Genomic DNA, 19,659 nt, shown 5'->3' with positions numbered 1-19,659 from the left:
GAGCAGCAGCTCTAGCCTTTCCAACAGGGTCTGGGAAAAGGAAGGGCCTGGGCAGAGTCGCAGCCTTCAGCTCCAGCTAGTGGAATTGGGCTGTCGTGGGGGTGGAGGGAGCATATGCTGCATTCTTCTAAATCTTACGGGTGTAGCAGAGGCCACTCTGGCCTGAGGTACTTGAGTGCTCCTGGAGGTGTTGAACTAAATGCTGTATTGATTTATCCCCTGTCCAAATTCATTGATTTCAGTGGGCTTGGACCAGATATAAGAATTATGCCTCCAGGAATGCCAGCAGGGCAGCCTTACAACGGGGCTGTCACTTTACAGCCACATCTCACCTTATGTCTAGATTTTATACAATGATTCCTGTAGTATCTAGGATGAAACACTTCTAAATATATGGACATTTTATATATTATGAAATCATCTAGGCTCTTAAACAGTGTGCAAGTGACCAGTTTCTTATTTATTATTAAATATATGCTATAAATACAAATAAAATAATCTTCTGTATATATTCTGCATGTGAATATGATTTGTGTTTATCTGCTTTGCACAGATGAATACTCAGAAGGTATTTCCAGAAGTGGTAGTTAATGGTGATGTGACTCCGAGGGATTGAAAACAATATATAGTTAACTAAAACCCATTTGAAGAAATGTAATTTAATGATTCTAGAAGCCAAAAAAGCCAGATCCTACTCTATTGGGTAGACAAACACTCGTCTATCTTATTCTACTGGATATGGGAATTAAAACATTACTTAAACTGTTCAATCAGGATTTTAAACATGTTCTCTAAGTATTTAGAAAGATGGAAGGAAACATTAATCTAAATGGGGATGGGCGTAGGGTGTGTGTGTATATACACAACACACACTTCTCTGGGTGGAGTGATTATTTGAATTGGGAACCTTTCCAAAATTTAAATAGTTGACAGAACCTTGCCTGACAACATGCTAATAACCTCTTGCTAGTTTCCTGGAAGTTCGCAGTCAGTTGTTATAGCTTTGTTCCTTATTAAGAATAATGAAAATGACAAATCTAGGGAATATTTTAAATCCTGGCTAAAGCAGTATGTCAGTTAGCATTTGAGGCACAGGATTTACTACTTGTTGGCTGAGGTGATTGGCAATGGGGTACGGAATCTTTCATTTCAGTCATCTGTTAAATCCAGCGATGGAAAACTGTCATCATCTGATGATGACTGGTGGCCTGTGTGAAATGGTTTTGTGTTTTCAGCCTCGTGTTCACAGGGATGCATGACAAAAAATATCCTCACAGGTGGCCACTGTCATAGACAGTCTGAGCAGAGAAGCTAGGGATTGAATGGGCACGGAGACTGAACTGTCCACTCACGCCTAGAAGGCCGTCAGTCTCTTCAGGGCAGTGTGGAGAAGCTTGCATTACTGATGCTTGTCCTATACCTTCTCTTTAGAGAAACAGAAGACTTGAGTTTCCAGGATTGGCACATTTTGCCAGCACTAAATTTACACAAACACATTTAGAAAATAAAATATTAAGATGCACACTACATGCATCGAGGGTGCATAAACGTAAGGCATCAGCTATTTTCTATGGATAAAACACAGTAGAAATATAGCCACTGTTCTGGGTGAAGATTATAGCATGTCGTTCTATAAATATTGTTTTTAAACATTTCATGCTGTTTTTATCACTTATCACATGCTGTTAAAGGCCTGAGCCTACAGCATACTGAAGACTTCTCTTTAATGGGAGTCGAAAGCACAGCACCTTTCAGAAGGCGCACTACACCTCATAGCATCTGGACTCTTCATACAGACAACACAAGTGGTAGACTATTCTTATGTAGCCAGAGTCCATGAATAGCCAATAGATGTTTCATTTCAGATTGTTCGCACCTCTACTAACTTTCCCTATTATTATTTGTCTATTTCAGGGGGCGGGGAGGAGTATACTTTATAAATGTTCATTTGTGATGTTATTTCCATGTATTGGCTTTCTGCAGATGTGAATGATTACTACAGCTGTATTAAAATTCTGAAGTAGATGGTGAATGATCTAAAACCACTTCCTTTGGTAATATTTTATAAATTCAAAAATGTTTAGAGTACCCCTCTCATAAACCTGGCCCTCTAACTTTTGGTCAATTTGAATGTTAAATATGGTTTGCTTGTGTTGTGTAATTTTAAAATAGTTTTTATGGCTATTTTGAAGTATATAACCAAATATTTAACAACACTTCTTTTCCCTTTATCTCAGTGATCTAAAATTCAAAGATTTACTGCCCTGCATTTCTGGGAAATACGCCAACTATTGTCTATGCTCTCTAGTATCAAGTGCCTGTTCATATTTTATATACACTTTTAGGTTTGTGAGTTATGCTCATACATACACTTTGTCAATGAAGGGTTCAATCCTGTGCTCAGCACCCCTTTAGCGTCCACACACAGAATGATGGTAGAACAAAACCCTGGTTGTTGTATACATAAATTGCAAGGGCCAAATTTTGAAAATAACTCTGCACCCGCAATTGGGCTTTCAAAAGAGCTCAGCGTCCATTTAGGGATCTAAATAAATGGCCAGATTTTCAAATTAGCTCAGCACATTGGGTGCTGATTTTTCTTGAAAATCTGGCCAATGGGAGTTGAGCGCTTTTGAAACTCTTCTCCTTACGTAGGTGTCTAATTGAGAACTGGATTCTTGAAAAATTTGGCTCCAATTGTGGGTGCTGAGCACTTGAAAATCTGGCCCCAGATGCACATCTGTTAGAAACTGAAACTCAGGCGATGGCAACCAGCACTGCTTACCTGGGAAGAAAATATCCACTAAATACACTGCATTTCTCTGAGTTTGAGGCATATGCTCCTTTTTTCATTTAAGTTAAGCTAATATCTATCAGCCTGTTTGGTTTGGGAGTATTGGGCCATATCCTGTAAAAATAGCCAAATAGCCAAAAATAGTCAAAATAGCTATGGACTTCAATGCAGGCCTTATGTAAGGCCTGAGGATGTGATTTAGTTGTCCATCTGTGTACAGCAAAGCATTTTAAACATAGGATTAACTTTAGACAATACTTAAATCTCATTGCTTTCAATGGGACTTATACACATGAAAGAATTTAAGCATGTGCTTAACTGCTTCAGTGACGAGGGATGGACTTAAGTTTGCGCTTAAGTGATTTGCTGAAATAGGTTCTGAAAGACCGTGCCCAGTGTCACTGAGGACAGCTGCGGGTCTTGTGATATAAATTACATTTTTAAAGCTACTTTTAAGAGCTTCTCTGTAGTTTAGCTGATTCCTGCTTGACTGTGATGGGAAGGTACCAAACCAGCACTAAGTATAAAGATAAAAAATATGTATATGTTTAAGAAATGTATTCTGAGCTTAAGTTGAACAGTTTTAATTTTAAATTTTTCTGGGAAAGTAATATACAAAACTGTGCTTTTATATATCCTATAATCTGCGTCTTTTCATGCAAGTCTTCCTCTGGGCTTTTGTCTTTGTGTCTTGTATCATGTCCTCTCTGTGTGCTTGTGTCTAGTAAGCCATAATATGACTAATCCTAAATGCAGACCTGGCCTTTGAGACTCCGTTAATATTTGGAACCTAGAAATGTCAAGGCTAATCTCATCTTGTATTTTAAAAAATTAAGTATCTAACCGTTTTCCATGCAAAACTATTCTTGTAAATGCAAACTGGCAGTCACACTGATGTCAACTGATCAATAGAGTTGAAAGTTTCTCAGTGTGGTTCCCCCCTTCCCCCGATGATAGCAGATTATTCATGTAGCTCTGACACCTACGCTGCCTAGGCTACTGCTGACGATATTAAGGGCCACCTCAGTCCCCCCCAAGGGGCTGGATGGCTGCTTATAGGTGTGTTTTCTTCTCTGCTCAGCAGTCATCTCTGGTCTCAATAGCACACGAGGCAGTAAGGTCTAATAAACTAACCAGATGATGGAGAGCAGCAGACTCCTGCGTTCTAATTGGCTCTCACAAATGCCCTCTGCAGCTTCAGTCAAGTCATTTGATCTCTCTACTTTGGGATCCCCAACCGTAAAATGAAACAACAACACCTACCAACCAGTCTCAGAGGAGGCCTGGATGATTGACTCATGGGTGTAAAATGATACATAAGAGCATTGCATTAAAACCTGTAGGTCCCCCAGTTTATACCAGAAATTATGCCATGAATAATCTTATTTAAATATTGGCAGCTATGCATTGACCCCCTATAATGAGTAAAGCACTATATTCAACTTGTATAATGGAAATGAGGGAAGTGGTTCTCAAGATTATGGTGGAACCTCAGGGGTATCCTCCCCAGTGAAATTATTTTGAAAATCCCTCCTATTTGATGCAATTTGGGCCATTCCAAAGGCAAACAAATTGCTCTTCAGAAATATTTTTATGATCTCAGAGTTAAGTCTCTGGTAATGATGATTTAGCAGTTTCCTGAGAGCCCAGGAAATCACCCCAAAAATCTATTAAGTTTGATGGCAGAAATTTAACAAGGGTTCTTGAGATTTCCCCCTCTAGGATATCACTGCCCTGTGTATAGTCCCTCTGTGATTTGATGTGTATAATACCTTGTCAAGGTTCCTCCCCCACTCTGAACTCTAGGGTACAGATGTGGGGACCTGCATGAAAACCTCCTAAGCTTACTTTTACCAGCTTAGGTTAAAACTTCCCCAAGGTACAAATTAATTTTATCCTTTGTCCTTGGAATATCCACTGCCACCACCAAACTCTAACTGGGTTTACTGGGAAACGTAGTTTGGACATGTCTTTCCCCCCAAAATCCTCCCAACCCTTGCACCCCACTTCCTGGGAAAGGTTTGGTAAAAATCCTCACCAATTTGCATAGGTGACCACAGACCCAAACCCTTGGATCTGAGAACAATGAAAAAGCATTCAGTTTTCTTACAAGAAGACTTTTAATAGAAATAGAAGTAAATAGAAGTAAAGGAATCACCCCTGTAAAATCAGGATGGTAGATACCTTACAGGGTAATTAGATTCAAAACATAGAGAATTCCTCTAGGCAAAACCTTAAGTTACAAAAAAGACACACAGACAGAAATAGTCATTCTATTCAGCACAGTTCTTTTCTCAGCCATTTAAATAAATCATAATCTAACACATACCTAGCTAGATTACTTACTAAAAGTTCTAAGACTCCCTTCCTGTTCTATCCCCGGCAAAAGCAGCGTACCGACAGACACAGACCCTTTGTTTCTCTCCCTCCTCCCAGCTTTTGAAAGTATCTTGTCTCCTCATTGGTCATTTTGGTCAGGTGCCAGCGAGGTTACCTTTAGCTTCTTAACCCTTTACAGGTGAGAGGATTTTTCCTCTGGCCAGGAGGGATTTTAAAGGGGTTTACCCTTCCCTTTATATTTATGACATACCTTACAATACACATGTATTTGTTTCTTTTAGAAGATAAAGGGAAAGCGAAAACCAGTGGTTCTAGTCAGCCGTCAAATACTGAAGTGGGCCTGTTCCTTCCCAAACCTGGAGCTATAACATTAGCATCTATAACATCAACATCATCCTCTAACAGCACAAATGGAGCAACTAGCACAGTTTCTGAATCTGAAGAGGAAAAAGCCAAAAAACTACTTTACTGTTCACTATGCAAAGTGGCTGTGAACTCCCTATCACAGCTAGAAGCACACAACACAGGTGAGTTCCTACAGCATGAAAGTATGTGACTGTATGTCATTTTAAAAAAAATAAACCACTATAGAGTTAAAATCCTTTATATTCTCAGACACAAGAGCTTTTAAATACCTATTTTTGAAGATATCCTTTACACAGTCCCCTAAGGTCTAGACCAATGATTTCACCAAACTTCCTACAGCCCATGATACCCAACTGTACTTTGCCTGACTCCAGAGGTGCTTCCAACTAACATGAAGTTTTCAACTTCATTGTAAATTCTGTACTTCTTCAAGTTCCAATATATAATATATTTATTCTTATCCTGCCTAGTTAAATGCTGCTGTTGGTAAAATATAGTTTTTATGTAATATCTTGAGGATTCACTTTTCTAGATTTGATGTCATAGAGGCTTTGAACAATTGAGACTAGATGCTTATAAAGTATATGTTGCCTCTAAATCTATCTTTCCTTACCTCAAGAGAAATATTAAGTCCAGGAATCCCTTCTTTTGTAGCTCTTTGAGAGAGAAGGAAGGAAGGAAGGAACGTCTATCCTCCCTCTTCCCACGTAAAATTGGATGAATGGTAAACTCCAAAAGACTTTTGTGGTGCAGCCTTTGCTCGGCATCCTCCCTCCTGGACTGCAGGTCTCAGGAGGGTCAGGACCCCAGCAATCACATTGATTCTGGAGACATACATCATTAAGACCAGGATTTCTTGTGGATCCTCATTCTTCATGGATTCCTACACTTAAAGCCAGGGGGTAAAATCATGGCCCATTGAAGTCAATGGCAAAAGTTTCATTGAGTTAGAGGAACCAAAATTTCACCCAGGATCTCTTCCTCCATACTCCTTACACTCCTCAATTAGCTTCCATCCATATTTTCTTTTGGTTTACGGGCCGCAGGTCTCTAACTCCTCCACTGAGGAGCCACTGAATAGGAAGAGATAGTTAGTGCTGTTTTAAACAGGATTTCCCAATTCCTGTTTATATGCAGATTTTAGTATCCTCCTTGGCCACACCCCCTTATTCCCACATGACCCATTTGCAGAATAGAAAATTACAATAACCTGGATCATGAGATAGAGAGGGAAATATTCCAGTGTGTCCCTCTTTCCTTTCTGCACAAACTCTCAAACTTCTTTTATGGTTATATGGTTACACTTCTTTTGCTCTCCTCTGTACCATGCAATAGTGAAGTGTGTAGTACAGTGATCAAAGTCAAGATGATGCATAATCTAAACGTGTGTGGAGTATTTGACCATTCTATTTCCTAAACAAACATTTCATGTTATGGAAAATCTAAAAAGGGATGGAAACTGCAGCAATGCTCTAAAATAAGTTTATCATGATTTGTGGCTTAAGAAAAAAACATTCCATCTTTTTTAATCCTTATGCATCTAATTGTCCATTAGGTTCCAAACACAAGACAATGGTGGAAGCGCGGAATGGTGCAGGTCCCATTAAATCTTACCCTAGACTTGGATCCAGGCTGAAGATTCAGAATGGCAGTAAGGGCTCAGGACTGCAGAACAAGACATTTCATTGTGAAATCTGTGATGTCCATGTCAATTCAGAAATTCAGCTTAAACAGGTACCTCAGATACCTCAGAAGCTTTTGCTTGAGTGCTAGTGGCTTTGTGCACTTGCAGCTTGGATCGCAGGATCCTGTGTATTTGATTAATTTCTAGTTCTTTATGTGATTTACTCCAAACTGTTGGGCATTATTTAGCAAGACACAACTACTTAGATCATTGCTGCATCCCTTAAGCCTTAATTGTCTCACAGTGTCTTTGACAAGGGACTTGGTACATGCAGCCAAAAAATCAGTTCCAAAAAGAAGAAAACCATGAGATCTCTAAACTTCTTCTTAATGTGTTCTTTTTTTTATTTCAGCACATTTCCAGCAGAAGGCACAAGGACAGAGTGGCAGGGAAGCCTATGAAACCTAAATATAGCCCTTACAACAAACTTCAGCGCAGCCCAAGTATTTTAGCAGTAAGTACTGTTACTATGCAGCATCACTGCTGTATATGTGAGTTTGTGACCTTGGGACTCCCACTGCAAAGAGACTAGGAGTGTGACAGGGGTGGAAAGCTTGTGAGTATCTCCCCCTGCAGGCTGAATCTGTATTAGCATCAGATTTGAAGATGGTTCTGTATTCTGTCTGCCTGCTCAAAGGCGAAATAGCACTCCGGAGTTATTTACTGCTAGAAGGGAGGGAATGAACAATGGGCTGTGGAATGGATTGTGTGTCTAGTGGAAAGGTGTGAACTCTTCTGTTTTTAGTACACTCCCTCTCTTTAAAGGGCACACGCTGCCTAGCTGAGCATTTAAGAAAACATGATGTTATGAGGGATGTGGCCCGGGAGAAAGGCTTAAGGTGTAAAGCTAAAAACATACTGACTTATCTCGCACAAACAGCAAAGTAAAGTGTGCACTGTATTAGGCTGGTGTGGGAGAGTTGTGAGGAGTTTAGGAGCATTAATTGCTTATTATCAAGGTATTTATCCCATATTTATGACTGGGCTACTAGATCACCATTTCCTGCCTTGGTCCCCAGAGCCCCTCAGCCCTGAATATCCCCTTTCTTCACTCCAGGGTTCCTCCTCACCAGGATCCCCCATAACACCCCCTTGCTGGTTTCTCTAGCCTCTGGGCAGGCTGCTCACAGCTCAGCTGGACTCTGGCTCAGGAAAAGTTGCGTGCACTCTGCTCACTAGTTAAGTCATCCTGCGATGGTCACTGTCCTGGGTTCATTAGAGAGCAGTGTGCACAACACACACACCAAAAGTACTTTTCTGTGTTGGAACTAAAGAGATGCAAATACTCCTGTCCAAAAGTGAGACACTGTCCAAAAAGCATATGAAATCCCTGCAGAAGTTGAAATATTAATGTTTCTTTGTAATCCTATAGTCTAATGAAAATGCTTCAGGCTTTCTCTAACACTCCCCGTTCACTAGCTTTGGGTCACACTAATCTTGCTCACTTCTGTAAAGCATTATATTTTTATCTCTTGGGTTTAAGACCGACAGTAATAGAGCCAGGATGTAAGTATCTCTCCTCCCACCCACAAATACTTAACCTTGAAACACACCAACCCACAAGTGGAGTTATATGGAATATATTTCATGGGTAATTTTACAATACCCACGCCAGATTTGTTGGGGATCTCAAATTGAGCTTTTTTCAGAAATTAGCCTTGGAGACTAGAAAATATGCTGAAAGGAACAAGTCTGCATTAGCAGAGAAAATTAGATGAACTGATGGGTGTTTCCCATCTCTGACTTCTGCCTTTTTCTATACCTCATTTTTATAGTTGAAAAGAAATGAGGAAAATGCACCTTTCTATTTTGTAGAGTCCTGTCGAAGTCATGATCTTGACCCTTTTTTCCCAATCTTGAGTTTCATGATGATAATTATTATAATTTACAGATATTCACTCTTGTAAATTACCTTTAACCCCCCCCCCCCCCCACCGGAGCACCCTCATCTACTCCCTGTGGATTTGTGTGTACTTAAATGCGCAGTTTGTTTGTTTAAATTGTCCTGTGTGTCAGAAGACAGTGTGGATACAATTTTCAAAATTGCTGATGTAAGGTTTCCCATTTGGTAGGTACGATATGCACCTGCATTTTTTACTCCAGCAAAATTAATTGCAGGTGGATATTGGAGTACTTGTTCTTGTACTTTCCTGATTTGCACCTGTAGTCAAGCAGTTAACGTTACGAGCACTGAAATTTTCACCCACAGTTCAGGTGCAGGTGTGAAAATGCCAGTGCAAATTTTGCAGTTGAACAGGTGGTCTAATATCTCTTCTGTAAAGCATCCTGTGTTAATTTGCCCTTTTGGCTACAAGCAAACATCTCAAACAGCTGCTATTAGAAATGGTTAAAATTGGAGCAAAGGAAATACAGTAATTATAAATCAGGTGTGAAGTACTAAGAAGCAATTGAAAACAGCTATTATTCATGCTATCCAGAACGATAAAAAGCTTAATGAACGCTTTGCCAGGGTTAATGTTTCTACTCATTGTAAAAATGGTGGCAGGAACAGTATTTACATTTCTTTTTTTTCTTTTTTTCAGGCAAAACTTGCATTCCAAAAAGATATGATTAAGCCCTTAGCACCTGCTTTCCTTTCATCTTCTCTTGCTGCAGCTGCAGCAGTGTCATCTGCTCTGTCCCTCCCTCCCCGTCCTTCTGCCTCTTTGTTCCAGGCACCTGCAATCCCACCAGCTCTCCTAAGGCCGGGCCACGGTCCCATACGTGCGACTCCTGCATCGATCCTTTTTGCACCATACTAATTTCGTAGTGATAATAAGATAACTATGGCCAGTAGAAGGGGGAAAAAGGAAGCAAAGCAAGCAAGGATTTGATTTTAAAATGTCTCTCTCTTTTCTAATGCCATGCAGTGTGACACCCCCCCAACAGTCCAAGTCACAGAATTTTTCATGGACAGGTACTGTATTCTAGAAGCCTAGACAACGTCTCTCTCTCTCTTTTTAAATTCAAATAATTTGTCTAAGAATGGTTTACCAAAAGCTTAATGGCTCATGAAAAGCTAGCATCAAGATTCATGCATCTGTTTGTTGGTTGGGGTTTTTTTAATATGTATATGATGCACCTTGGAAACAAGGAACACAGAATATTTCCTGACTCACTTGAAAACTAGGGTCTTCCTCACTCACACATATGTAAATAGGTCCTGGAATCCGACTGGGTATATTCTAGTGTGAAAAAAGGTAGATTAACCAAGTGCTTAATTGTGGATAACATCTTAATAACCTATTGCATCCTTTTCTTTTCAGTGTGCTCTTGTTGACAGGAATTGTGTACTGTTTTAGACCGCAGTACTGCTGTATCTTGTGTAGTACTAGAGATGTAGTGCCTGTCTGAGTTAGGCATTTTTAGTTGCTGTGCAAATGTTTGGAAGCAATGCAGCTTTGAAGCGTTTTTTTAATTCATGTGTTTCTCTTGTTTCATGTTTTAGTTAGAAAGATTAAAAATAGAAAGCCATATAACATATAGTTAAGATTACTACTTGTTTACTGTTTTCATTTTAACTTATTTTGTAGTTTCCTCACTGGTGTTGCTAAGCAATGTTAAACATAAAAAAAAAGCAAGCTTTTCAATTGCACATTACCACAGCTCACTTGCATTGTTCAAGAAGACAATGGGCCATGTATTTATACGTAAATATTCTTTTTCTTCATTTCTAAACTTGTTTCCTTTGTAACAATGCTGCATAATGTTGTGGCTCCCTAATGCAATAATGTACAGAACATACAATATTTATAATTGACTGACCGTCTTTTCTGTTTCCTGACTATAGTTCTGCCCTCCCTCGTCTCTTGTCCCTACCCCCTTTTATAAAGGTAATATCAATATGCAGTACTCAGACTGAAGTCTTTGTGCGATATTGAGGGCAACAAGTATAATAAAGGAATAAAATAGAGTTAACTCTTTTAGAACATCTTTATCTGCAATCCGTAAATAGTAAAATGTCTGTGTATTTTTTTAAATGTATCTTTTCAATAAAATAACATGAAAAAATATAAGCACTTCTTGTGTTGTTTTCTTAATGGGCAAAAAAAATTGCATGGAACAAATAGACACACTAAGGCAGTGGTTCACAACCTTTCCAGACTACTGATCCCCTTTCCGGAGTCTGATTTGTCTTGCGTACCCCAAGTTTCACCTCACTTAAAAACTACTTGCTTACAAAATCAGACATAAAAATACAAAAATATCACACCACACTATTAGCGAAAAATTGCTTACTTTGTCATTTTTACCATATCGTTATAAAATCAATTGAAATATAAATATTGTACTTACATTTCAGTGTATAGAGAGCCGTATAAACAAGTCAGTCTGTATGAAATTTTAACTTGTACTGACTTTGCTAGTGCTTTTTATGTAGCCTGTTGTAAAAGTAGGCAAATATCTAGATGAGTTGATATAACCTCTGAAATACCTCTGTGTACTCTCAAGGGTATGTGTACCCAGTTGAGAACCACTGAACTAAGGGAATCTCTAGTCCAGTAGACAGCAATATCCCAGAGTATAATTATGGTACCTGTACTAATTTCCTAAAAACTGTCAACATTTCTCCCCTACATTTTGAATAAGGCTTTTTATTGGTGGTTTTTGTAGCTCATCTTAAAATATTCAACCTTTTGGCAACCTCAAGGAAAAACTGCTGAACCAGATGAATGTATAAGAGCAGAAATGAAACACCACTCCAATAACTTACCGAATGGCCATGTACGGGATTATCATTAAAAACAAAATTGATTGTGGTTTAGACTGGAAGCAGGATATTTTGAAAACATTTATGCAATATTAATACAAAAAAGTCATTGTGAAGCAGTTAGGGTTACTACACGCACCAAACATGTCTAACGCAAATCCATAAAAGCAAGGAAATGAAAACTTAAGCCACCTAAGAGTACATACTCTGTACTCCTCTATCCCCAAGCATACACCTTACTACTACAACTACCATACACCGCAGGCCATGTACCATTACCTTAACTCTGACCCTTTTCACCCTTCTGCTCACATCCTTTACTTTATTATTTCTACTGCCCCCACTCCACTCAACACTAGTTTTGGATATTTGGTGTAATGGTTGGTTGTGTTGTGGGAGGATAGTTTGGTAAAGCATTGTCTGCAGATGAGCAGTTAAAGGGAATAATAAAAGGCTGATGGCCCAAAGGGGGTGGAGTTAAGGTTGTGGAACATGGTCTGTGGTCTACATGTGCGAGCTCTCTCTCACTGTATGTATGTGTACTATATATATATGAATTTCTACATACTATGTAAGAATGCTATTGAGAATACGGGTTGCAGTGTACAGACAGGTATGCTTTCATGCACACTGATTTGGGCCTGATGCTGTAACTTTTACTTATTTTGAGTAAGGTTTACTCACCCAAGTAATCTCAGTGGAGTACTTGCATGAAGAAGTATTACTCAACATGAGTTAGTTCTGCTGACTCAGAGCTTTAGCTGGTTGTATGGGAAATGGCAGTGTTCTGTGGAGTAAAACACTCAACTTTTTGCTGTCGCCCGAAAGCACTACTTTGGGGTAGGGAGTGTTATTTACTGTTCAGGTACAATTGTGTGAATAGGGCTCAAATTAAATAGCTTCAGGTTAATGCAGTTTCCCATAACCACAAAGGTACACCTATATGAGGTGCATATAACCCTTAACCATAGGAGGTGCTATTAAATAATAGATTTCATAGACAAATGACTGTTTTAAGATGAGGGTTTTTCCAAAAGCATCCTAGGTAGAAGAAATATTGTATACGATACATCATGCACAGTGAAAGAATATGTAATTGCATCCATGAATGAGTGAAATCACTTAACCCATAGAGCCCAAAGGGCTCAAACAAACAGGCTCTGAGCCAAGACACTAACTCTCCCATTCAAATTCATGTCAGAACTCATTGTGCGCTTTTCTCTGTTTATGTACACTGTGTGCTCCACTTTCAACTAAAGTCAAATCCATGGCACACATGGGACTGAATGTTTGAGGTAATATTTGCATGATAAATAGTAAGCACTCCCATTAAGGCTGCTAGTATTTTGCATTTTATACCCAAGCTCTCAATAACAGGGATCTGATGTATCCACCCGGAACAACATTGTATTTTACCGGCTGACTTGGATTTTCCAGGATCATCTCTCCTGGGATGTAAATTCATTACAGACAGCTGGCTATAAAGTTCATGGATTCACTAAAACAAAGTATTAGAATTGAAACACAGCTTTTAAAATTGGCCATGCCATTAGTGTTTCAAATGGGAATGTTGAATGTTTGAACAACCAGATTATTTGTAAAGTAATAAAGCCAGATTCTTTCCTATGCCAGGACTCTGTTCAATGCAGGAGATGGGATGGGGTGTCTAGGCACCAATTCTGAGGTCCCAGCCCATTGCTGCTTAGAGTTGTGCGAGACAGCTTTCAATTGTGCCACTAATATAAGGTGTTTAATGGATCCTATACCGAGAGAGAATTGTACCAGAGCTCCATCACCCTTCTATATCTAAAGGGATACAGGGCCTAGATCTGGCACAGATATACCAGCAGGAATTCTCTACTGGACATTTGTGTCCAGATTACAGTCTCTTAATGTCATCTGAGTGGCATAATGGGGCCACAGCTTAGCTAGAGGATCAGATCCATAGTTTTTCAGCAGACAAATGATAGAAATGTGATCCTTTCTGACCACTAGAGGGAGCGGATTCGTCTTCCCTTACTACAGATGGGAATTTTTATTAGAATTTTTTCTTCTGATTTTAGTAGGGTGGAGGAGTATATTCTAATATTAATTTCATCCACTGCAGTTCCTATCAGATAATATTATGCTGGGAATCAGTCTATTGTCTGATAAACTAAAGATCATTAGACATTTGCCATGAGAGAGAGATTAATTCTCTCATAAAAATAAATAAGGAAAAGGGACACACAAAAGCTACCAGATGGCATGTGGTTTACTTTATTCCCTTTTTTGTGACCTGCCATCCTCTTGAGTAATGTGTTACACGCCTGGATCAGCAAAGTTTTTGCAAAGGGAAGTCCCATCACACTGCCAAAAGAGAGACCACAACTGTTTTAGGCTGTGGGTGGAGTATGCTCTCTAGAGATCATTTCACCATATTTATCTACCCAGTAATAAGCAGCATACTACGAAAAATGTACACAGTAGCCTATGATAACTTCAAACCATTTAATCCATGATGATTTTTTATAAGTTTGAAAATACAGTATCAGCACCTTTCCTATCATTCAGCCAGTAGAGCTATACAAGACCCTACAAGTGAATTAAATCCATACCAAAACTTATAGCTAGGAGGGGAAAGATGGTTCAAGACCAAAACCGATCACTGAAGATCATAACATTAAAGGACAGACAAGCAAAGAATTTCCAAGTACAAATAATCTCACAATGTAAAGTATAAGAATTTGATAATACAGTAGAACCTCTCAGAGTTACAAACACCAGTTTTGAACTTTACTACCTTACCCCCACCCCCCACGGTTCCTCAGACGTTCCCCTTAACTGCTAGAAATGGCCCACCTTGATTATCACAACAAAAGGCTCCCCTCCCTCCCCCGCCCCACTCTCCTGCTGGTAATAGCTCATCTTAAGTGATCACTCTCCTTACAGTTTTCAGAGTAGCAGCCGTGTTAGTCTGTATTCGCAAAAAGAAAAGGAGGACTTGTGGCACCTTAGAGACTAATCAATTTATTTGAGCATAAACTTTCATGAGCTACAGCTCACTTCACTCCTTACAGTGTGTATGGTAACACCCATTTTTTCATGTTCTGTGTGTATGTAAATTTTCTCACTGTATTTTCCACTGAGTGCATCCGATGAAGTGAGCTGTAGCTCACAAAAGCTTATGCTCAAATAAAATTGGTTAGTCTCTAAGGTGCCACTAGTACTCCTTTTCCGTTTTGAACTGACCAGTCTCACACCCCCGATTTGGAACTGGAAGTACCAAATCCGGCAGCAGCAGAGACCAAAAAAAAAAAAAAAGCAAATACAGTACAATACTGTACTGTGTTAAACGTAAACTTTAAAAATGGGAAAGCTTAAAAAAAAGATTTAACAAGGTAGGAACCTGTTTCGGTGCTTGTTTCATTTAAATTAAGCTGGTTAAAAGCAGCATTTTTCTTCTTCATAATAAAGTTTCAAAGCAGTATTAAGTCAATGTTCAGTTATAAACTTTTGAAAGAACAACCATAATGTTTTGTTCTGTTACAAACATTTCAGAATTACAAACAATCGCCATTCCGGAGGTGTTCGTAACGCTGAGGTTCTACCGTACCCCTTTCAATAGTTTGTAGGCCCGCTAGTGGGTTTTCTTACCACACTCATCACGGTAATACCTGAACGCCTTCCAGCAGTGCATTAAGCAATGTGACCAACTTCTGTCACATGTTTGTTTTCTCCTCCACTCTCCCGGCAGAGGAGTATATGCAGCAGACCGTCTAGTTTGGGAATTTGTGTACATATTTCTTCCACACGCTATGCACCGTCAAACTGAAAAGGGTAATGATATGCTCAGACCAGTGCTGACTGACTATTTGAGGGATATCTCAAATGTCTTGGCTGTAAAAGGAAACAGAGGGAGAGCGCAACCTAGCATGTGCAGAGGTACTAACTGCAGCCTAACTGGGAACAAGAAAGCATATTGAGTAACATGGTTGTGTGACTGACTGCTCTGTGGAAAGTAAAATGAAACAATTTACAGACGTTTGTGCCTGCTAATTCAGTAGCAGGTTTGCATGCGCTACACTAGGCACTGAGATTTGTCTCTCCAGAGAACTGGAACAAGGAACAGGATGGAAAAATCTACTTAATATAGATCTGCTGTCACGCTTATCTGCTTGACAGAACATCTCCCACTGAGAACAAACCCAGATCTATGCATCTCTCCAAACAGGAATAGCTCCTGGCTTCTCTCTCAAATAAATTCAGACAAATCATTCAGCAGTTACTGCCTGGTTGTCATTACCAGTTAAAACAGACAAACAAACAAAGCTGGCTCACATAATAGTAACTAGTTTCAGAGTAACAGCCGTGTTAGTCTGTATTCACAAAAAGAAAAGGAGTACTTGTGGCACCTTAGAGACTAACCAATTTATTTGAGCATGAGCTTTCGTGAGCTACAGCTCACTTCATCGGATGCATACTGTGGAAACTGCAGAAGACATTATATACACAGAGACCATGAAACAATACCTCCTCCCACCCCACTCTCCTGCTGGTAATAGCTTATCTAAAGTGATCATCAAGTTGGGCCATTTCCAGCACAAATCCAGGTTTTCTCACCCTCCGCCCCCCCCACACACAAATTCACTCTCCTGATGGTAATAGCCCATCCAAAGTGACCACTCTCTTCACAATGTGTATGATAATCAAGGTGGGCCATTTCCTGCACAAATCCAGGCTCTCTCACCCCCTCACCCCCCTCCAAAAACCACACACACAAACTCACTCTCCTGCTGGTAATAGCCTATCCAAAGTGACCACTCTCCTTACAACGTGCATGAAAATCAAGGTGGGCCATTTCCAGCACAGATACAGGTTTTCTCACCCCCCCGCTTCCCAAAAAACACACACACACAAACTCACTCTCCTGCTGGTAATAGCTTATCCAAAGTGACCACTCTCCCTACAATGTGCATGGTAATCAAGGTGGGCCATTTCCAGCACAAATCCAGGTTTTCTCACCCCCCCCCCAACACACACACAAACTCACTCTCCTGAGTTTGTGTGTGTGTTGGGGGGGGGGTGAGAAAACCTGGATTTGTGCTGGAAATGGCCCACCTTGATTATCATACACATTGTGAAGAGAGTGGTCACTTTGGATGGGCTATTACCAGCAGGAGAGTGAGTTTGTCTGTGGGGGGGGGGCGGAGGGTGAGAAAACCTGGATTTGTGCTGGAAATGGCCCAACTTGATGATCACTTTAGATAAGCTATTACCAGCAGGAGAGTGGGGTGGGAGGAGGTATTGTTTCATGGTCTCTGTGTATATAATGTCTTCTGCAGTTTCCACTGTATGCATCCTATGAAGTGAGCTGTAGCTCACGAAAGCTCATGCTCAAATAAATTGGTTAGTCTCTAAGGTGCCACAAGTCCTCCTTTTCTTTTTGCATAATAGTAACTAGTTAGTTTTCAATTATTGCTTTAAAATGTGCACACACCGGTAGTGTCTCTGGCTAAGTTCTGAGTGTGAAAGGCTGGGGGATGTAGGAACTGTAGCTCCCAAGGGGTGGTAGGAAGCATAATGCGTGTGCAAGGGATGGTCCCTTTAGGGGTGCTGGGAGAGGGGAGACGCAGCCCTTTCAGCAGTGGCACTTCCTGCACAAACGGTTTAGCGTGTCAAGTGGCATATGTGGGGACAGGGTCCTGGCCATCACCCCCAGCCAGTCGGGGTTAGGTGTATGCAGTTTTTCCTTTATGCTTAGGGAGTGCTTAAAGCCACTTTATGGCTTCATCTTCTATGGCTGCAGGAAGAGTGTGGGGTGGCCTTTCCCACCGCAGTGCACCAAGGAAGGGACAGGCAGAACCGGACTTGTAACGGCTGCGAAATTAAGGCAAACTGTATGTTCCTGCAGACCTCGCCTCTTAACATGCAAACAATGGCCATGTCTGGCCTAGGAAAGTACGTTGTATTTAAAAACATGTTTGCTGGTTGTGGTGACCCCTAGACTCCTCAGCTAAAGGGTGTTAAACTCTGTTTATGTGAGTGTTTAGAATGTGTTAATTAAAAAGGTTTTAAACATGTCCTCTTTTCCAAGGCTAGACAGGACCACGGTTACAATCATCAGAAGGGCTTCTCCTTCACAGGCTGTTTCTTGTAACCTCACATATAGCATGGAATCCTGGTAGGTATAAATGTCAGCAGCCTGTCGCTCATCGCCAAAGCTCAGACTGTAACAATTTAGTGCTAAACCCCGCCCTTGATTGTCAGCGGATGTAAGATAATGGGCACCTTGCATCTAACCTGGGATCTGAGTTTAGTCCTTAACTAGCTTGAGAAATTCCTGTTTCTTTTCATCAGGATTTCCTCTTTCCCTCACTGTCACTTAGGCCCAGAACCTGGGTGTCATCTTTGACTCAGCCTTCTCCCTACAACTATATATCTAGGCGGTGTCTAAATCTTGGCACTTTCCTGCACTAAGATCCAGCCTTTCTTCTTCACGCACAAGCTACACCTCCCATCCAGTCTCTCATCTCATGACTTGACTATGGCAACCTCCTCCTCTCTGCTCTTGTCCCCGTGCCATCTTGCCCTGCTGATATCCATTCACCATGCTGCTGCAATGATCATTTTCCTGGCTTGACACTTCAAGCGTGCCATCTCTCTTTGAGTCCCTTCACTGGTTCCCTGTTACCACCACCTCGAGCATAAACTATTTGCCTTCATTTTTAAGGCCTTTCATGCTAAAACCCCGCTTCGCTTATCTCTCATATGCTATGAAGATGTCAGCACCTGCCTCTGCTCCCCCAGTGATGTCAGTCTTCATTGCCCGGTTGTCAGATTTTCCAACAAAGTACCTGTGCCCTTGCCCCCTTACGCATGGAAGGAGCTCACCATAAACAGCTACAACGTCACCATCTTCTCCTCCTCCTCCCAATCCCTCCTTAAAACTCCCTTCTGCCATGATACCCACAAAACCTCGACAGTAGTCAGGCAACTGGTGTGCTGGGGTCACTGCTTCTCAGGCTGATTATAATCAACGTCAGTGACATTTGTTCCCTTTGTATCCGTCTGTTCGCTCTCATCTTAAACTTCGATTGTAAGCTCTTTGGGGCAGGGACCATCTGACTTGCGTTTGTACAGTGTCTAGCACAGTGGGGCCCTGACCCCTGCTGGGAGCCCCAGCCGTTGCCACACTTCAAATAAATAATAATTTGCTTTTCCCTCTGCTACCCAGGCCTTCTTCCATTGTCTCACCTTCACTCTCTTTTCCTACCTCTTTACTTTCATGTCAGTTTAAAGCAGATTTAAAATCTAGTAACTGTCAGAGTTGCTGCTATCTCTAGTCACTCTGCCAGTCCCACAGCATGCTGAGCTGGCCCTAGCTTCACTGATGGACAGGCCACCTCCCAGAGGTCATTTCAGCACGATATGGCACCTGCAGTGTGACTGAGTAACAGCACGAGGAGTTTCTGTGGTGACAGATTTTAAAACAGTGCAAGGCCTTAAGAATGGGCGAAAACATTCCCTCAGGCTGCCATTGATATGAGCTCTGCCACCCTTCACTATGCTAAGCACAGTGTCTGACAGATCCATTTCTCACTCAGGCATATACAGATGTCTGAAGCACTTTCCCTGCGCCAGGAGAAGGTGGGCTGCAGCCTTGTTATAGATAGTGTAAAATTAGATTTGCATGCCAGTCAGCTGATATGGGGCTGGTAGACTGAACAGCCCAATCATCCAAGGTCACTATCTGATGGAAGTGTAGGGCTGATCTGGTCTCCT

The 19,659-nt window shown here is 40.8% G+C and overlaps 1 protein-coding gene across 13 annotated transcripts in view; it reads left to right on the top strand.

Moving 5' to 3' along the window:
• The window catches only part of ZNF385B (zinc finger protein 385B), a 300,973-nt gene extending 289,786 nt beyond the window's left edge, over positions 1 to 11,187 (top strand). For all 13 annotated transcript variants that reach the window (XM_043525343.1, XM_043525342.1, XM_037912970.2 and 10 more), the window contains 4 exons: positions 5,416 to 5,661; positions 7,056 to 7,234; positions 7,537 to 7,638; positions 9,728 to 11,187. In XM_043525343.1, the coding sequence (XP_043381278.1) occupies positions 5,416 to 5,661; positions 7,056 to 7,234; positions 7,537 to 7,638; positions 9,728 to 9,946 (746 nt within the window). In that variant the 3' untranslated portion in view covers positions 9,947 to 11,187. The remainder of the gene's footprint in view (positions 1 to 5,415; positions 5,662 to 7,055; positions 7,235 to 7,536; positions 7,639 to 9,727) is intronic.
• Positions 11,188 to 19,659: the final 8,472 nt, after the last annotated feature.

The sequence above is a fragment of the Chelonia mydas genome, chromosome 11, assembly GCF_015237465.2.
Source record: "Chelonia mydas isolate rCheMyd1 chromosome 11, rCheMyd1.pri.v2, whole genome shotgun sequence".
NCBI lineage: Eukaryota > Metazoa > Chordata > Testudines > Cheloniidae > Chelonia > Chelonia mydas.
This window is presented reverse-complemented; position numbering and strand designations above follow the sequence as displayed.